Genomic DNA, 22025 nt, shown 5'->3' on the forward strand with positions numbered 1-22025 from the left:
CCGGAGAAAATACGTCAATGATCACACAAAATGTGCAACCAATGATTGAATTTGTGGTAATTTGTGGCAATTTGTTAAAAAGAATTAGAAGGTTTGAGTTAAAATGAGAGAAACCAGTGCTCAGAGAGAGTGAAAATGTGCAAATTGTTGCAAATTGTTGCAATTTGTAAAGCAGTTGTTGAATTTTGATCATTACCATTCCAAATACAAAGAATTCTCTCTCGATTTCAATCCCTTGTATTAGCTCAGAACTGTGGAAATGATTGATGACACATATAGATACAAGATAATCAATTTTCATTCATGCGTTATCTTCAACCGTACTAATTTGATTTACCATATTTTTCTCCGTTTCCACCCACCACCTTAAAGAGAGACCGTAACGGACCGGAAAGACGATGCGTTCTGCGAGATCGTAGTCAGTTGCCAGTCGCTCAGCAAGTACGAGACCAACATCTGGTCGGCCTTACCGCAGATCACCTCCTCGATCATCGCCGCAGCATTCCACATCGTCATCGGCGTGTCGTTGGCGTTCTCGGCCATCCAAATACCACAGCTCGAAGATGCCAGCAGTGAGCTGCGGATCACCAAGGCACAATCGTCATGGATTGCTTCCATAATCGTGATCATGGTTCCGATCGGGTCACTTTTCGCCGGACTGGTGATGGAGTTTCTCGGTCGGCTGAATACCATCAAACTGGCCACGGTGCCCTGCGTCATCGGGTGGATCATCATTGCCCTGGCCGATAGCTTCACGATGATAATGGTCGGACGGGTGCTGACCGGATTCGCCTGTGCCATGGGTATGAGCCCGGCCATCGTCTACATCACCGAAGTATCCCGGCCCGATATGCGGGGATCGCTTATTTCTTCCGGACCAACCATTGCTTCCCTAGGTTAGGATCGAATTGAAACTTATAAGACAGATTCAAATTACCACAATTTTGTCAATTCTCTTTTAGGTATGGTAATAGCATACACGAAGGGTGCCTTCCTTCATTGGCGTGTTGTTGCGTGGACCAGTATCATCTATACGGTGCTACCGGTGATACTGATTCAGCTGTTCGTACCGGAATCTCCGGTTTGGTTGGTGTCGAAGGGACGTATTGAAGATGCTGCCCGGTCGCTTCGTTTCCTGTACAAAAAGTATCCTCAGCCAGATCATACGGTATGTTTGACTAAATTTGTAAAAGCTTTTTTCACAACAGTGATGATTTGGTTCTGAGAATTTGGGAAATGCCCAGCTCAACGGTTCTCCATCGATCCGTTCATCGTCAAAACAAGATAAGTGAAAAGAGGCATATGTATTACAAGAGATAACACCGGGTCGCAATTAGACTCCCGCGATGAAACTAGATAGCAAAAGTAAACGCTTTCCTTATTACGCAGAGTTACGTTTCAAAGCTGATTAGGTGTACATAATTTCCGACGCCTTTTTCGTTTGTCCCAGAGTTCGTTAAGAGCAAGTGATGGTATTGATTTCTAAAACATCGCGATGCATCGGTTCAGAGGTGTGTCACGTGCTAAACAAAGATGGTACTGAAGTATGATAAAACCATATATCGGTCTGGCGACTAAGTTCGTAGCCTTTCTTACAAAGACTTTAGTTTAAACTAAGATGAATAATTATACGTACACTAGCTGACCCGGCAAACTTTGTTGACCCTTTAAATTTTCACAAAAATAATGATCATGTAAGTTTAAATGATTATTTATTTTCATGAAATTGGAATGGTACTGTAAAATTGGGAGAATCGTTGAAGATTTAGGACTGTTTTCGTAATATTTCTGTCAAATTTGGCCGGAACAAATATCAATTTCTCTTTTTGTCATCCCCCTTCAGATATCAAGTATTAGAAAAGGGGTAGGCTTAATAGCGGCACGTTATCCAAACAAACGTGAAAATTCTGTCTAGCCTTTTTTCTCACAGATTTTATCATTGAGAAACCTGAAAACTATAAAAAGGATAAGACAAAAAAATCAATATATGAAATATGTATGTATGTATATTTGTATGTATCTACCTTAGGTTTGCGGCAGCGCAGTTTATTTTTTTTTTTTTTTATTCAATATAATATATTTGAGGCCAATTTACTTATTAAAAGTTTTTCTGAGCCGAAGGTCATATTTTTTATTAATACTAAGGAGGGGTTGGAAGGGATTTGGGAGAGTGGATGGGAGTTGAGAGGGGTGAAGGGGTATTTGAGGGGACCACTTTCCTAGATAGGGTTTTGAGATTATCATTTGTCTTATCCGACGAATCTTCTGGCGATGATTCCGTGGTAGAACGTTTCTGAGGAGGAGAAGCGGTGTTCGATCGTACAGCTGGTGTAGGCCTTTTCTGGTGAGGTGTCTGCTGCTGTTGCTGATGCTGCTGGAGTTGTTGTTGTTCTTTCGGTTTTGGCTGAGTTGTTACGATTTTATCGATACCTTTTGTTTTCATTGGAGTATGGATAGATTTCAAAATACTCGCGTATGTGCTGCTGTTGTTCATCTGTGCGACTTATCGGCGTGTGTCCTTCTTCATTGCAGTTACCACAGTAGGGATTCTTCTTACATTGTTGACTATCATGGCTAGGGGAGCTGCAACGGTTACAAGCTATAGGAGATGTACACTTGCTCTTCGGATGACCATATTTGAGACACGTTCGGCATAATAAAGGTAACGGGTAATATGGACGAGTTCGAACTCGGAGAAGCCCAAAATTGATAAATTCGGGAATTATCGTGCTACTGATAGTTAGGATTAGGGTATTAGTGCCTACGATTTCGTTGGATATCTTCTTCGTGATTCTTCTAACTTCAATGATGTTTTGAGATGTTAGCTCGGATAACAATGCGTCGTCTGCCATACCTTCGACCTCCGGACACGTGACAACGAATTTGCGCTGGTTCAATCTGGGGTGATGCTCGATCTTGATAGGAGTACCATCATCTAAATTCGTCAACTTGGCTAATTCTGTTTTTAAGTTTTTGTTGCGGATCTTTAGCACGTACCATCCTTGGGTTTTCTCGTAGAACGCACCTTCCACCTTTCCGTAACGTTCGACGGATCGACCAATGATGAAGGGATTTTTCGGGAGCACATGTCCATCAGCTGCTTTTAAAACCATATAAAACATACGCCCGTGTAGGTTCTGCAAATCCATCCATTCTGGTAACGTTCGATCGGGGTGGTCCCCCGGTGATGGACTCATCACAGTACTAAAACTTTTCACCACTTATCACAAAAGATTGTATTTTTGCCTTTGTCTTGCGAGAAAGAAAAACACATCCGATCTCACTCGAGGCTGAGGAGGAACTGGCAGCGCAGTTATGGACAAGAAAATGAACCACACGTCTATCGAGGCTAAACCGCAACACAGTCCTAACCACTCAATGAGACTTACAAGGGAATGGAATCGCAAGCAGAGGTACTTACGGTATCCAGGGTTATGAACAGGACAAGTCTCGAATAGCTATAAACATATTGTTGACTGACCAAAATAGCATTCAAATTATAATCCCAGCCCCCAAGGCTTCTGAAAAAAGAGTGCGTCTTCTTTTGAAAAAAAAAAAAAAATCCATCTATAAAATATGGCATAAAGCCTTTCCACGTAGGGATTTTGAAACATTGAATCGCATTACCACATTGGGTAATGACAGAATGTAATTTCATGAGCATTCTAGAGTGGCTTCTTATACTTCTTAACCATTTGGGCCATAAAAATTTCAGAAAAAACAACAGTTCATGAGTTTTCAAATCGACAATGAAGAATTTCTAAGGCGATTGTGTAAAATTATTTATATCATAACTTTTTACATCGTAAATATCTCAAACACACATAAATTTAAAAAAAAATGAAAAACTAAGGCAAGATAGTCCTTTTATAACCAACACAACGCTGCTAAATGTTTGCATATTCAAGCCTAGTAACGTAGCTACCACCGAAATAATGTGCCCGGATACTAAATGATCATATTTTTATATTCTAAAAGTATCTTGTGTCAATACCAGGAAAATACTAAAATTTTGCGCTTGATGTAACAGATAGAATTTAGATTACATTTTTTTATGATTTCTAATCGATTATTATATTTTTGGATATCTGAAAAACTATGGGACAGGAAGCGATGCGTGAAAGAGATTCACAAATGAACACATGTGAAGAGTTTTTTTAATTAGTAAATCCGATTAAGCAAAGCAAAACTCCGGCAAAGAGATTAGTTAAATAAAAGATCTATCTCCACATTGGCAAAACAAGAAAATTTGGAAGAATACAGCTTCTGCAAATGCATGTATTACAATATACACTATTGGCCAGGGCCGTAGGAAGAACTGACTCATGGGGGGTTTTGGTGACCCATTTTATTCTATGACAATTTTGCTCAAACAATGTATGAATTAAAAAAAAATAAAAATATTATTTTTAAATACTTTTGGATTATTCATTTTAAAGTTTTTTTTTAACTAATAGCTTTTCGTGTTAAATAGAAACTTTTGAAAATCCATCCTTTAATCTTTCTAATGATCAAAATTTATATAATGAATTCTTTAATATATGCTAGTTTAGTGGCATTGCAGTGAACGATACGACGAAAATTCTTGATAGAAGAATTAAAGATTGAAATCAAATGACGGATAGATAAAGCAAATGCTTAAATAATAAAAGAAAATTTATAGATGTTGAAATTGAGCCAAGAGCATATTTTAGAAAAGCTTCAAAGGTGCGTTTCATCATCTATAAATATTTTCTTCTATAAAGCATCTGCTTTATCTATGCGTCATTTAATTTCAATCTTTATTTATTCTATCAAGAATTTTCGTTGTAACGTTCACTGAAATGCCACTAAACTAGCATATAATAATTAATTAACGGTGACTATTCATTCAAAAAGAAAAAAAGAATTCTTTAGTAACAAAATAGGAAATTTACTTTCATCGAATCTTGAAATTTGCATCAAAATCTGCTGAAGCTCTCCGGCACGTATCCAGGCTGGACAAATCAGGGCAATTTGATTTAAAAGCTGGCAAAAATCGGACATTCTATTTCCAAATTTTCAAACCTAAATCCGGGCACTACCCGGGGAAATTTGACAAAATTTGACAAAAATCCAGGAAAGGTTAAAAAAAATATAAGAAAAACAACAATTGAATCATTATTTTTGCATCGAAAAACATAATCAGATTTTGAATTGCATTTCAGACTCCTAAAAAAATCGTTTATGTTTATTTCAATAAATCTAGCTTGAAAAATTTCATTTTTGGGCGACAAATCTATAATGATGCAATTTGAATTTTTTGTTTGATTTTCCAAAAAAATGTGAATGAATGCGAATATAATCAGGATATTTTTCAACAAAATTTGGGCAACTGGGCCGGGCCGAACCTCTATAATTTTTTTTATCAAATATCTTAGAAAGTCCGGGTAAAACCGGGTAATCTGGCCAGCTTAGTTTTGCTTATTTGATTCGAACTTACAATAAATTTTTTCCTAAGAAACCCCTTAATTTCGAAAAATTTCTAACAATAAATCAAATTTTCCACATTAAAAGTAAAAGATTAAAATTTTGCGCTTCAAATAGGATTTATGCAAACTGTATACTAGTTAAAGATGTTTAAAATTGGGTTATTGAAAAAACTGCAATATTAATAATGTTGAACAACATGCCAAACCATACGAAATTCCCTGCAATTTCTTTTAAAAAAGACACAAGTTTCTTCAGCATCAATTAATTTTCATTAAAAATCAGTTTAATGAATGTTTTATTTAAGTAAGGTTATAATAAGTCAAAACTTGCAACATGAACGCAAATTCTACTTAATTTTTGTCATTTTTAACTGAATTATGCAAACGAACGGACTTTTGTTAAATTTTAAAATCGATTGAAACAATCAGATCTATAACCTGCGATCTCTTACAATTTAAATTCCTGACCGAAATAGTCATCTTGATAGTTTTATTTTGATTGTGGAACTCATTTCAGAGCTAAATTAAATCTAAATCTGAATTTAGGGGGCATCCATAAATTACGTAACGCTCCTAGGGGGGAGAGGGGGTAAGCTCGATCGTTACGAATTGTGACATAGGGGAGGGGGGGGAGGTATGCTCATCGTTACGTAACGATTTTTTGCTTAAAAATTTCAGTTTCATCGCAGCTATTTTGATGTCATGCAATTTTAGCAGAATGATAAGTAAACCAAAATCAGCTTAAAATTTATCAGCTTCAATATGATTGAAAGAGGATTGTAACCTTTCTTTTTTAATGATTGTGAGATAGATTCCTTAAAATGTGTATTGAATATCCGTGAAAACCCGTTGGAAAACCGAAAATTTGGTACATTTATCCCCAAGAACTCAATTCAACCTTAAGTATTATTACTAAGTGGAGTATATTTTGCGTTGCAAGTTATGCTCTTTGAACAAAATAAAGTAAACAAGGTAGATCATCAGTTGACAAGCACCGAGCAACTCGTAATAAGACATTCAATTTATTTTATCAGAGAATTATCATCAATGAGTACTAAGAAGCGATTCTGATCGATGATATTAATTCCGTTTTATAGAACGGTAAAATTTTTTCTCTTTTTTTTGACATTTGAAAATCAGTACATACTTTAAAACATGAGAAAATCGGAGGAGGGGGGGGGGGGAGGTTATTATCAGCGTTACGTAATTTTCATAGGGGGGTGCGTCAAAGCGTTACGATTCGTGACATACGGGGGGGGGGGGGGGGGGTCAAAAAAGTGCGTTTTTTGCGCTACGTAATTTATGGATGCCGCCTTAGAACCAGAATTCGAAATTTGAATTCTTAATCTGTTTCGGAATACCAATACGTTTTTTCAAATGTACAAAAAACGGTTTCCTTATTAAGAAGTATGGGCCAAGAATTGAAATAAGTTTCAGACCCCTCAATCATGAATCTCTAATTCTTATTCGGTTGATTTGGGTTTCATTAATTTTTCTTGATTCCAATTATTGTATTTCTAATCCGACTTGCGAATCTAAATTAAAATAAAGATTTCGAATGATGAATCCATATCGCTATTTTGAAGCTTTGTTATGTTTGAATTTTACATATGATTCTAAAGCTTTTTATTATTTTCGTAAAAATATTAACTTAATGTATAAAATGCGTATGAGTTTTAAAAATCATGAGTCAATTTTTTGTAAAAATGATTTTTGAAGAAATGAATTTAGTAAAACCCAATTTAATCGACGATTTCAAACACAGCTTTTCATTTCATTTTTTAAACCGAACATCAAGAATCCTCAATAAGTGAAAAATTTTTTAAAAATTGTAGACAAATTCAGAACCTGAGATTAGTTTTCAAGTTTTTGACATCATTTCGAAGTCAAGATTGTTATTATCGACTAACCTTACTCCATCATCAAAATTTGATTAAGAAAAACTAATTTTGAACGAATAGTAGAATATCGCGCTTGCTTTTGATGGACCCTCATGGGGGGGGTTTAACCACCAACCCCCCCCCCCCCCCCCGTTCCTACGGCCATGCTATTGGCACACACTTCTCGAGAGAAAACAGGTCCAAAAGTTCGAAAATACCAGCAAGAATGTCAAACTAATTCAAATTCAAAAAATTTGCTTTTACTGATTTGAACTTTAAACATTCCTGAACTCCGCAAGCTATAATTGGCCATCCTTGACCTATTTTAATCCCCTCCCAGATACAACCTTATTGATTTCCAATAGACAGAAATATGATATAAACATATCTGAGAAGTGCTGGATTAGTCGTCTCGTACGACATGGACCAGTATCCCAGTGGCAGTATTTTTTATGCCGCTGCCACACAGCACAGCGAACATAAAAACATACAGGATCTCAATGAAACTTGGTGTTTCCTCGAAGAGATTCCTTTTTTCTTAACTCTAAGCGTATATCTTTCGAGAATATGATGGCTAGCATCTTACAAATGCTAACTAAGACTATTGCCAAAACCACCAACCCACAGAGAGTGTATGCTGTGACCGGGATTCGATCTCATGCCCGCTGGCCTAGAAGACTTGAAGGCTAACCTCTACGCCACGGGCTACGGCTGAATTTTGATTAATTAATCGAAAGTTCAAACAATTTCAAGGACTAAAAACAAACTGTGGAGGTCTGGAGTTTTACTACCTTTTGTTTTCTTTATTTTTTCAAAATTTTTATAAAAAATTTCCGATTATTAGATTTTTTACGCTGAAAACAGTAGGGGAGATAAGGGCATAATGGCCACCGTGTTTAGACACTGAAAAACTCTACTTTCTAATAGGCTGAAACTTGAAAAAGTCGATAAAAAAGTTTAAAATTTTGTACCGAAAGCTGAAAAACAGTCACTATGAGGGCATTATGAGAATCCTCTCTGGGAATCATTAGCACCTTTAATCGGAGCATAATGAGCGTTTTTTTTTGCTGTAGAATCTCGATGCAGTCAACTAACTAATAGAGCTACAGCTTGACTTGTTTCTTCTGATGACTTGGCATATTGGTAAGGTGTCTGAGAAAGAATAAGAAGACTTGAGTTCAATTCCTGGTCGAGACGATTTTTTTCATTTACCATTCATGATCCATGCGATTTGCATTAAACAGTGAGTCGTAGATCCACCAAACAAAGTAATCACAAAATAATGTATGTATGTTTGTAGAATACAAACAATTCACACACACTGTTTCTGATGCATTATTTGGCGTCTTCTGATTCTCTCTCCTACGCCTTACCAATCGGCCAAATCGTCAGATGTAAATTAGTCTAGCTGTAGCTCTACACGAAAAGAAAGTAAAATTTACCGAGAAGCGAGGTGATTTTTTTCAACCGTTTTTTTCGGTAAATTTTGTCTTTTTTTCATTCACCTAGTATAAAGGTAAATCCTACCTATTTTAATTTACCTCGCAAAAAGGTAAATTTTAACTATTTTGCATTTACTTAGCAAAATAGTAAATAATACCGTTTTCGCATTCACTAATTTGAAAGGTAAACGCTAGTTGCATGGTTTGGTTTGTTTCTTCAATAAAAATAAAACAAAAATAAAATTCATTCAAAAATTTATATTTATTTCAGATAAAGGGACTTTTATCTAATATTCATTGTTGGAATGTATCACCGTGTTTAAAAAAAATATTGTTGAGGCGTGTCTTTTCTTCGCCAGGCTCGTGGCAATTCGGCTGCGCGTTTTTCCGAGTCAACATGGCTGCAGGATTCTCCTGAAACACATTCATGGTCTTTTCCGTTTCACTTATCCGGTCAGACCCGGCTTTTCCTGCATGATATCTGGAGGATGACGTGGAACACACTCCGAAGCTCTGTGGGCCAATCTGAAACAAAAGCAAAGTATTATGACGAGAACCAGCACAACTAAATGATATCTAAGAAACACTTACCATTCTGTTCCGATTTTCACATATTGGGCACGAAGCAAAATTTGTTTCTGAATGACAAAACAGCTTAACCTTGATAAACGGGTTCGGCAAATAGTTACTTTAAATATTCCGAGATGAATTTTACCGTTTTGTTTAGCTCAATCCTGGTCAACTTTACCTCGTTACGAGGTAAGTTTTACCGTTTTTCTAGGTGCATTGTACTTTTTTTGTTGGTGAATTTAACCTTTTTTCCAGCTCGATTCAGGTAAACTTTGCTTCACTGCGAGGTGAGTTTCACCTCGAAAAGATAAAAGTATCCTTTTCGGCTTCCACGAGCGTTCTCCTTGACATCTCGGTAATTTTTATCTTTTTATTATTTTTCGTGTATAATTTAGTAGACTTCATCGAGTTGAATTCGCTGCTCAATTCTACGGCAAAAAATGCTCATCGTGCCCCGATCAATTGTGCTCTGTTCGTCCCGAGTCAACAAGTTGAAGTAGAAACGCCTTTTAAAATTGATTGTAGTGAAAAATTAGAGGCTTAATAATGGTGAAAATTAAGGAACCAAAATGTTGCAGTGATAATGTTGCACAATAGTGTTGCATCATAAGGGCTTATTTTCCGGCTCTCAAACATTATAATATTTTCTTCACTTGAGCAAATAGCAAATATCTTGTGAGATAAACGTATGAATTTTCTTCCGTTTTACTTTTTCTTTCTTCGTTCACAGAGGATGCATTGTTTCGTATATTTTTTATTAACCCAAGTCGTCATTTTATGCAATTTTCGTCAATTGTCTTTCTTTTTACACCAAAATCATGTTAGATGGATGATGGACATTTTTTGAATTTCTCTAATTTGCAGGATACACCTTTGGCCGAGATGCACTTGAACGCCCTGCTCAAAGACCGAGAATCGAAAATTCGCGAAGCCGAACGTACCATGGGTGCCAACAAAAGCAAACTTCGGGGTTTCCTGAAACCTACCGGCTACAAACCGCTGATCATCCTGTTCTGGTTCTTCCTGATCCAACAGTACAGTGGAATTTACATCACACTGTTCTATGCGGTCACCTTTATCCAGGATGTCGGGACCGAGGTGAACGCCTTCACGGCTTCCATTTTTGTCGGAATGACACGGTTTTTGATGAGTCTGTTTAATGCCTGGCTGCTGAAGCGTTTCCGTCGAAGGTTGCTGGTGATGGTTTCCTGCACCGGAATGGCCATTTGCATGTTCACGTCCGGAACTTTCACCTACTGGATCAAAGAGGGCACCACTACGCTGACGTGGGTTCCTGTGGTTGGATTGCTGCTGTACGTTTGCTCTTCCATGATCGGTTTGCTGACCATCCCATGGACCATGACTGCTGAGCTGTTTCCGACGGACATTCGAGGTATCGGCCACTCGATCTCGTTTTCTCTAGCTTACGTTCTCATGTTTATTGCCGTTCAAGGATACAGGTAGAGTGGAACTTATTCTGACAAAAAAAACCATAGGACTTAAATTTTTGTTTCTTTCAGGTCCCTGGACGAATTACTTGGCGGTGCCCATGCCACTCAATGGATGTTTGGGGCTGTTTCGGTGATTGGCTTTTTCTTCGCCCTGTTCTTCCTGCCAGAAACACACGGTAAATCGCTCGCTCAAATCGAGGCGTACTTCGCCGGTAGTAAGAAGCGTTCTCCAACGCATGTCCAGGAGAGCAGCTCTCCGCGAACCAATGTGGTCGATCACCTAATCAAAAGTCCCAGCACAATACGGATGGCCGAAATGGAGTCGATGTTAAAATTGCGCAGGGATTCAACAACAGCTTAGGACGAATAGGCGTGATACGAAACGTATATTTCTATGTGTTTTGCTAAAATTTATCAGTAAAAAGGACAAAACATTCAGATATAAGTGTACTTACGCTGCTTTATAAAATATAACTGCGGTCAAAATTGAGAACAAAAGTATTTACAAAACTTTGATACCGTAACAATGAAGGAGTACTTAAACGAGAAAATGTGTCTTGCTATTCAGCTACAAATAGCCCTACGATACAACGCTAGAACAGTATTAAATTTTGGAACTGTATTTTCGTATGACAAATATCAATAAATTTCTTACGTATATTTTCAGTTCATATTGTATCGATTAAGGAATAGATGTTAGATTTGTAAAAGTAAGAGTTGTTTTAAATCTGTTGGAACACATTTCGATTATGAAAACTTTTTTTACGGCAGCTTCTGAAATATATTTATTTACATTCTTTATTTAACCGTAAATAAACAAATTATTTATAACAGTATTAAAAGACGCATTTTATATGGTTTGAAATATCACTCCCTTCAATAATGCAATTTCAATTTCAATCTTAGGTTGGAGTAAATTTCCCCAAAAATTCAAAAGATAAAAAAAATGTTTTCAGGATTTTTGTTTTTGATAAGAACGTTTAAAGAAGTTTACAACTTCGTGTTAAAAAATGTATACAGTAGAACCTCGGTTAAACAAGCTTTCATGTTATCCTAGCCACCGGCTTCATAATCCTCTTTAGCCTACATCAGGGGTGAGCAACCTTTTCAAACAACGGGCCAATAACTAATTTGAAATCTTTCCGGCGGGCCGCACTTAAATAAATGTTGACTCCTGGAGTTAGGCATCACAAGTATCATTTCTTCTAATATAAGTAAGGGTGAATGAAAAGGTAAACAACTGAGGTTTGTAAAAATAAAAAAATATCTGCAAAAAGAAAAAAATATCTTGATTTGCATTGAAATAATAAAAGCTACATGAACGTTTTTTTAATGTTGTACGTTCTTAAGCTTAAGAGTTTCTCAAATAATAAGGAAATGTCCCTACAAACCCAAATTGTGGAGAGGGGGTGAACATAAATTACTTTTTAAAATAAGATAATATAAAACTTTGTTTTTTTTTCGTTGATTCCGGTAGGTACCTTGTTTATGCAAGGCGAAAAATAAATATCAGCCGAAATTGAGCAGGAACATCATGAAATCTTGATCAATTTTGTTTTAATTTAAATTATTAAATGGTTTTAACTTTTTCGCGAACATTGAGAAAATTTTGAAGGTCTTTTCATGGTTCGTAAAAAGCGTTTCCTTTTTGAACCGTTTTCCAGGAAAAATTCTTTTATGATAATACGGTACGTACTAATCGACATCACTTCAATTCAAAAGTGTTTGGAGCTAAATCCCAGCGATAATTTATAGTTAGGTTGCTAGAATTTTGTACAGCACGTACATATCCGGGCCGGATATAAAAACCAGGCAATATCCGGGTATTTGATTTCAAAATTTACGACCAAAAATCCGGGCAATATCCGAGCAACTTTTTTCGAAACCCAGAAATTACTCAACAAAAATCAAGAAAAAAATAGAAAATATTTTTTTTTCGTCAAAATCCATCGACAGGTTTCAAATTATATTTAAGGCTTCCAAAAAACCTTTTGTGATAATTTTTATACAACTTGCTCAAAAATATCGTTTTGTAGGCATAAATTACAAAAATTACTACACAATTTGTTTTTTGCTTGATTTTCCAAAAAAAAAAATTAATAAACCCAGGTAAAACCTGGGCATTTTTCAATGAAATCCGGGCAACCGAGCCGAACCGGACTGTTCCCAAATTTTGTATTGAATACCTATTGTCCTTGTCAAAAATTTAGATTTTTTTTTCGGAAATTTTGATACTGACTTATGGCGATAAGAAATCCAAAACCGTTCACCCAGTCTTCATTAATCAGATTTCCTCATTGCCGTCAATATTCAAGAACAAAAATATTTCACTTTTTGATGGTTTTTTTAATTCTTTTTTGTTGAGAATTAGCTTCTTTCTGAATTTGATGGAGGAATAAAATTTTAAATAAATTATCTGATGATATTCGTCATACAACTGTATCTTAGCTTGAAACGAAAAAAAAATAATGCTCACACCAATGGGCTCAGAAACGCCTGTGGTCATCTTCAGCCTTTGGATTTTTTGTTTGCTCTCCCGATCTGCTTTCATGGATTTGAATTTGCAAATGCTAGATTAATAATAAGGAAAAAAAATATATCTAAAAAACACCAATATAAGGGCTGTCCCAACGGTGTATGCAAAACACGGTTTTCGACCACGCTAAATCAGTCCATCCGGCACCGGTGGCGTAAATTGCTGTTTTAGCACAGTTATCGATTTCAAAATTCCCAACAGTTATACGCCTTTGTTCCAAATTCATGCAAATTTGGAACAGGATTTCAAAATATACGACAGACCGATTTAGACGTTTGGGGTTCACGGTGAGAAAATTTTAGCCAATGATGATTATTTTCACACATGTTTGGGTAGCATTGGGTGTAATAATTGTTTCTTTTTGAGAAATTTTTTGAATGTTTTTCCCCGTCAAAACCGGTCAATACGTAACACAAATTGAGAAAACATGTTAACAAAAACCGTATCAAGTATAAAAAATTTATGTCACACTATTCTAGACTTTATATTTTAATAAATAGCTTTTGGCCTCAACGAACTAGTGAGCCCAGTCAGCGTTTCTCGAACGGAAATAAGAATAAGAAAAGAAAAATAACAGAAGCATCCTAATGAAATTAACGGAAAACAACAATAAACTTTAAAAAAAATTAAAAAATTTGAATATCAGTGTAATGACCGATTTTTGTCTAAAGTTGTTAAAAATATTTATAATCTACACGAACATTATATCATATTTCACGGTTTTAATATAAAAACCGTGAAATATGATATATTGTTCGATACCATTGACTAAACTGACATGATTCTTAGAAAAAATTCCCTTCAGTTCTGGCTAAAAAAGCCGTCTGCTACATTACAAACACTGATAATCATGAAAATTTTGCTTAAGAATTCTTAAAAGGAGCATGTTTGCCTATCTTTTTAGTTTGCCCAAACAAAATCACAAATATGTTTAATGAATTTTTAACTATAAACAAGAACTGGTAAACTAAATAAATATTTGGAATCAGCTCCCCAAAATAAGTCAATTTAAAAAAAAATGTTTTTTTTTGTTTCAATTAAGCTTTTTTTCTTGCTGCGTATAGTCATTTAGGCTTTTTAAGCTTCGTTCAATCATAGATAAAAATCGGTTTCAATTGGTTTCTGCCAACTGATAGTTGTTCAATGAGCCAATGTTTTGGTCGAAACTAGTCAGATCGTTGTCAATGAAGCAAGGTGAAACTAGTCAAAATAGTCAAAACCCATCCAGGTCGACAGAGGATTTTGTTACGGCATAATAGAAATCGGTCAAAGTCAATTGGTAAAAGAAAGGTATTCAATCGTCAATCCATTTCTACTTGTTTCGAACAAACTTCATTAAAAAGACTTTAAGCACTGACCATACTGACTGGACATTCGATTTCGTTTTCTGGATAATTTTTCCAACAGTACGCAATGTCGATTCCAGAGTGCGCATCGATCGATTTGAAGAAATGCTATCCCAGTTAGGAAATGCCACCCAACTTTAAAACAAAAACACGCAATTTCTACGATAAAATCGGGCTAAATAGAACCATTTTTCCTACAGGGCATTTTTGTCAAATTTGTCAGGTTCGCCACCTGCCGTCGGTATTGCGAACCTGCAAAATCTGACAACAAAAAATTAGATAGAAAATGGTTGAAGTTTTGTTCTAAGTGCCATGTCAGTGTGGTCAGTGCTTTAAGTTAATGAAATCCTGGTAGAATAATGGTGGTTTAAAACTCAAAACTTAGTAATTTTTCAATTAAAATGAGTTTTTTCTTCTCAATTATTGAGTGTCTGCAATAAAAGTGTACCCGTTTTAAATTTGCTATCACACCGGTGGGGAGCGCGTGTTTTAGCCGATTCCAAAATTTAAAATTTTGCTAAAACTGGTATACCTAAAACCAATATTTGAACCTGATCCGTTGCAGGTGCTCTAACGTTTTGCCCGAGGGATTGCAGTGGAGAGAGAATACTTTGCATTTGGAATGGTAATGATCAAAATTCCACAACGCTTCACAAAATGCAACAATTTGCAACAATTAGGGCTGTCCCAACGGTAGATGCAAAACACGGTTTTCGACCACGCTAAAACATTTCGGCTGGCACCGGTGGCGTATATTGCTGTTTTAGCACAGTTATCGATTTCGAAATTCCCAACAGTTATACGCCTTTGTTCCAACTTCATGCAAATTTGGAACAGGATTTCAAAATATACGACAGACCGATTTAGTTCACGGTGAGAAAATTTTAGCCATCAATGATTTCTTTCACACATGTTTGGGTAACATTGGGTGTGATAATAATTTCTTTTTGAGATATTATTTGAATGTTTTTTTTCGCTTCAACCACCCTATACGTAACATAAATTGAGAATAGATGTTAATAAAAACCATATCAAGTATAAATAATAGATCTCACATCATTCTCGATTTAATATAATTAAATAAAAAGCTTTTCATTTGGGCTCGACGAATTAATGAATCCAGTCAGCGTTCTAAAATTTTTCTGTATCCATACATAAATTTACAAATAGTGAAACAAGTTTTTGTCAAACAAAAATGTCGACAAATCAAAGGAAAATTTCCTTTGACTTTGGGATGAACATTTCTCGTTTCCTTTATCAATCAATGTCAGCAATAACTTGAAAAAAAATTACTTTTTCATTTCATTTCAACAAAACCTTATTCCATTGATTCAAAGCAATTTGATTGAATTAATTGAAGAATTGTTTCAATTGACCTTTTTTCCTCGTTGTGTAGTCATTTTTGCTTTTAAATTAATGAAATCCTGGTAGAATAGTTGAAATCATTGTTCTGTCAAAAAGAATATTCGTAGAATTAATTTTAAGATAATTAACCGTGAAACTCAAAACTTATGCAATTTTTCTAATAAAATGGGTTTTTTCTTCTCAATTATGGAGTGTCTGCAATGAAAGTGTTTCCGTTTTAAATTTGCTCCTACACCGGTGGGGAGTGGGTGTTTTAGCCGATTCTAAAATTTCAAATTGAGCTTGAGCTTGAGCTTGAGCTTAGACAAACCGTACATTTCAGTAGTTGCTACTCCGTGATTGACAAGAACCATCAAAATTGTACATAGATCCAAATAAATGGGGCTTGGGATTAGCTTACCATTTTCTGTGTACACGTTTCGAAGGTTCCTTATCTTATATGGTCAATAACGGCGCCGGCCACGTCCTTACGGTTTATCGAGGAAAGGGAAGGATTGTTAGTTCGACTTCCGTTGCTACTAGAGACCAAATACACCTCTAAATCTCCACGGTCGTCTCAGGAAGGATGGTTTGTTAGTGGGGAAGGTAAATAAGATCTGGATTCCCTTTGGGAAGGGATGCGATCAAAGCAAAGTTAAATATTTAATGATCGTCGCGTCGCATACTATCGAGTACATCGCGTTTGTATTTAGAATAAATACGTCTTAACGTGGCATTGTCATACACGTACAATGTACTTAGCACCGGTGCAACTCACCGAAGATTATCGCGCGCTTAAAACAAGAAGAGCAAAAACGTCCTAACGTGGCATTCTCATTCACGTATAATACACTTGGCACCGGTGCAACTCACCGTGTTAGGTATCAAATCGAGCTATGACTGTAGTTTACTTTGCCATAAAATAAGAATTTGCGTTTTTGTGATTTCCTTCTTACTTCCGTGCCACCATCATCATTGTACCACCTAACGATCATTAAGATTAGAATACAAAGCAAGTTGTTAGACTGATCACGCGCTTTTGATTTGATCCCGAGAAAAATACGCATTTTTCCGTGAAACCCCGTTTTAATTCCCCAAAATCGGTTCCAGCGTCCTTAAGGTGTTCCGTTGTCGATCGAACTGTGGAATTCCCGTTGATCCCCCCTGTGAAGTGACGAATTTCCCGAATCATATCCGTTGGACCGACTTATTAAACCCGACTCGTGTTGGTTCCCGTTGGAAGTCCGATAATCTCCCCGCCAAGCAATCCGAGTGATAAGCAGACCCCGAGTGCCCATCCCGACAACCCGTAGACCCGTCCCTAACACACCGTATTTAATCACGCGTTTAAAACGAGAGGAGCAAGAACGAAATTACGTGCAAAAACGTTCAAACGCATTATGAAAACGGGAAGAGAAAGATAAGAAAAAAAAAAAAACGCGCCTCGCTTGCCTGATATGCCCTGTTCCCAAGCAAGTAAACGTAGGAGGAAATCTCCATAGTTGCTCTTCTTCTGTGCACTCGCAGCAGCATTAAGGCACTTTATTTTCAAACTCCTACGACAGAACCAACTCACGCACACACACATGCACACACACACGCGCGCACACACATGCGCACACACACAAACACACACACACACACACATACACACACACACACACACACACACACACACACACACACACACACACACACACACACACACACACACACACACACACAAACACACACACACACACACACACACACACACACACACACACACACACACACACACACACACACACACACACACACACACACAAACACAAACACACACACACACACAAACACACACACACACACACACACACACAAACACAAACACACACACACACACACACACACACACACACACACACACACACACACACACACACACACACACACACACACACACACACACACACACACACACACACACACACACATACATCTTGGATCTATGTCCAAAAACCATCATCAAATTTCTGTAGCAGAAGCATTTTGTTTATTTCGATTCCTATATTGAAAAATTATATTCCATGCTTTGAAAATCTGTACCTAGCAAACTGCCAATTTGAATAAGTTTCCTTGTGTATAAACTTGTACAAAAGATTGTATTGGATATTACTTTCCTTGAAATGTTTCTATGAAATATTTCAAAGCTTCTGTCATTCTGTACTGTAAATCTAAATCCAAAATTTAAGTTCGAAAAAGTTTATGAATTATGTATGTACTAACTAATAAACAATGGACTTATCTTGTAATCTGGATAACTCTCGTGTAGCCTCAGGAGGATCACGTCTATAAAATAGCCCTCTCGTTGCTGTTCTTAGGTGAATCTTGAGGGCAGAACACCAGCCCTCTGCACTTCTTCATTTAGTTTAAAAGCGAAAAAAAACACTGAATTTTCCGACTTTTCGGTGAAACTCCACTTTCTCGACACAGGAAACAATAAATCACTAAACTTAAGGACAAAATCGAACAATTTGCGGCCCTTTTTCGAATATATTTTCAAAATTTTATCTGCACTAGCACTAAACAAATGTTTACACTCTGGCAGTGTTGCCTCTTCCCCCTTAGCCGATTCTAAAATTTCAAATTGTGCTAAAACTGGTATACTTGAAACCAATATTTAAGCCTGAACCGTTGCAGGTGCTCTTAGCACATTTTCACTCTCTCTGAGCACTAATTTCTCTCATTTTAACTCAAACCTTCTCTTTTTCCCTAACAAATAGCAACAAATTACCACAAATTCAATCATTGGCTTCACAATTTGTGTCATCATTGACGATGATTCTCCGTTTATCTCAGTCCTCTGGTTTTGCCAATAAATAAAATTGCTTCATGGCATGTATGCCTTGAAAAAAACACATGATGATTGACAACGTATCTTTAAAAAAAATCGTAGAATTAATTCAATTTGAAAAAGCTTCGCGGGCCGCACAAACATGTCTTGGGGGCCGCATGCGGCCCGCGGGCCGCGCTTTGCTCATCCCTGGCCTACATGTATGCTTTATTGCTATATGAGACTTCCAGAGTGAGAGGCACCTGTTTACAGATGTATGGTGGGATCCTTAGCTCACCGCAGTCTTAATTACAAAGCAAAGGCAACCTTTTCGGGAATCGAACTGATTATGGGGAACATCCATAAATGACGTAGCATTTGTGGGGGAGGGGGGGAGTTTGACTTTGAAATTGAGCAAAATTATGCCTAATTCAATCCAGTCTGAACATGTAGCTTTTGACTCCTACTGCCCGACTGTGTTCAAGCGTATCAAGGAGCGTACATGCAAGAAATGCAATTTATATTTTGCTTCAAATGTTTTCCAAAAGGAGCATAGCAAAATCCACAAGGCTCCAGCCTCGAATAGAAAGATTCGTTCAAAGCGAATTGTAGGCAAAAGAGGACACGAAGTGCTGGTCATCATTCCGGAGGACGATAGAGAGTAGGTGGAGGCAGCTGACATCGCAGATGCAATTATTCCAGCCGAGCAGACGATGGAGGAAAGCTGCCCAACGATTTCATTGGAATCCAGAATGGAGATAATTTGGACCGACGCAACTGATTGAATACTTACTAGCTATCCTGTTTGTTGAAAGGTAGCTTGATTTTTTTGACCGATTTATATGCTTTTTTAAACTTCCATTTATAACTTCTTTCTCTTTTTTTTTTGTTATTTTTTGTATTATTCTTGCAAAATGCTGATAATAAAAGTAAAAATTAAAAACCGATTTTTAAAAATGGGGGGAGGGGGGGGGGGGGTTATTAAAGCTACGTTATTATCTAGGGGGTATATGACTTTGTGACGAAATGCTACGAGGGGGAGGGGGGTATAAAAATTCACAAAAAAAGCTACGTCATTTATGGATGTTCCCATGGGAGATTTTTACTGGATATAATGAGACGACTCAAACCTCATACTGCCTGAACCATACCCTGCCTCAATACCTGTGACTAAGTAGATACTCAACGACCTCTCCTCTCCACGACTCAAAGTCTAATCTCTTCTCTACGGACTTCAAGTCCGACCTCGTAAAGACTTGAGCTCTACATTTTTTCCTGTTGGATTGAATATCCACCGAGCATAACTTATCTTGGATTAGTGCTTATCACAGCACACGTTCGAGACTTAGCACTACGACTCGGATGATCTCGTTTATAGATTGCAGTCCATGGCACGACGAGTCACCGCGTCACCCCATTTAGCTACTCTGGGCCCATAAGTGCAATGGGACGACTCTTGGTATATTCTTCAAATACCTTCTACCACCTAAATAAAGTCCACCCGGTGCTTCTGACCTTTAGTTTGAATGTGGGAAGTCGGCCTACTCATTAACGAAACCACATTGTTCTACTCAAGGTTGAGGCAAAATACCTCTTCTCTATCTACACAACTCAAGTTCTGATCTCTCCTCTGACGACTAGAGAGCTAACTTCTCTTCGTGACGATTAGAGGTTATCATTCATAACATGCAACTCTGGCAACTCGAAACCTCTCTCATAAAGACTTGAGGCCAGAGCTTAAAACTATAGACAGCCTTGCGTGAATGTGAAATTTCTCTCCATTCAGAGTCTTCCGTTTTCGTTTCCTTCATTGCCTTCTCTCACTCAAAAATCTCTCTCTGACTGACAGCGTTTACAATTTTCTTTCGCTCATCTTCCCATTCGTTTTGGCCAACGGTCACAGTCACTTCGAGGACATTACTGTGAGCTTCGATGCAAATTCAGTCATTTCGATTTTGAATGAATGGAATCCGTTTGAGAAAAGTTGAACGTACGCGTTGTTCCCGGCGCAAAGCGTTCAAATTAATAGCGGCTAAGCGGTAAACGATAGAAACTTGATGTCTTTGAGGAAATTTATTTATGCAACAAGATCTTTCATATTCTTTTTAAAAATAAAGGATTGATTCACATAGAAGAGAGATAAAACATATTTTAAAAAATACTTCGTGTATACACCTGATTCATTTAATAGATCTGTAGATCATGCAATTAAAAAAATTATCGAGGACATCACAGTAATCGAATGAAAAAACAGAAAAAGTTATAAGCAATTTAAAAAATAAAATGAGATTTTTTCAGTATTTGTTAATCCTCTAGAACCCAATTTTATTTTTGCTGAAAAATTCACAAAAGCCTTGTTTTATGATTACAAACAAGGTTTATTCTACGAAAAACTTTAAAGATGAGACAGAAATTTGACAATTGCATAGGAGCTAAAGAAATTCACTTTCAGTACTTTTTCGATTGTAGATTCCATAAACTTCAACCAATTTCTCCTGAATTTTGAAATATATAAACCCTGACCAATAGTTATATTTTTAAGTAGGTTTTGTTGAAATTTTTCTCAAATAACTGGGATATTTCAACTTATACTAAAAGTAAATGTTGTACCTATTTTTCGAAATGTTGTCATACTTCTCCAACCCCACCTTTAAGCGGGGTTCATCTCTTCTACCTAACTAAAAAAAACAACAGCTTATCAAACCATTTGCATTAGTATGGTTTGTTAGCTTACCATATTTAGAAAGATTCTGCGAAAAAAGTAAATAAAAATTATTGTAGTAAAAAAAATGGTTTTATGGTGATTTTAGTAGAGCCCGTCAGGCGGTTTTGACACTACAAGGTTAAATAATTTATTTTTTGAATAAGTTTCAGAAAATCAGTGTAGGGATAAAAAATGTTCAAATTGCTTAAACACCCAACTTTGTTGAACATTATAGAGACAAGAAGAATTTATACTAATTCAATGCCCCCAATTATTACCTCAAGAGTATTTTTTATTATTTGATTCAATTATTCAAGTTATCAGCTTTTCAATGATGTAAAAACAAAACATTAAATTGCATTTGTTTATTTGTATACATTCAATCCCTATTGAGTTTTTTTTTCTGTTGTTTATTGACTTTTTCTAGGTGAAAACGCCTCAGTTTGCAATTAAACTAATGAAAATTAATGTTTTGTGCGCCTACATCGTC

General features: G+C 36.6%; 1 protein-coding gene across 1 annotated transcript; it reads left to right on the forward strand.

Moving 5' to 3' along the window:
- Nucleotides 1-372: 372 nt before the first annotated feature.
- Nucleotides 373-11580, forward strand: LOC129760072 (facilitated trehalose transporter Tret1-like; the record flags this gene model as incomplete). Its single annotated transcript, XM_055757647.1, has 4 exons — nt 373-896; nt 963-1168; nt 10207-10802; nt 10863-11580. Coding segments are annotated over 4 exons (1618 nt in total), but the record flags the coding sequence as incomplete, so codon positions are not given.
- Between the last annotated feature and the right edge of the window lie 10445 nt (nt 11581-22025).

Source organism: Uranotaenia lowii, unplaced genomic scaffold (assembly GCF_029784155.1).
Source record: "Uranotaenia lowii strain MFRU-FL unplaced genomic scaffold, ASM2978415v1 HiC_scaffold_401, whole genome shotgun sequence".
Classification (NCBI taxonomy): Eukaryota; Metazoa; Arthropoda; class Insecta; order Diptera; family Culicidae; genus Uranotaenia; species Uranotaenia lowii.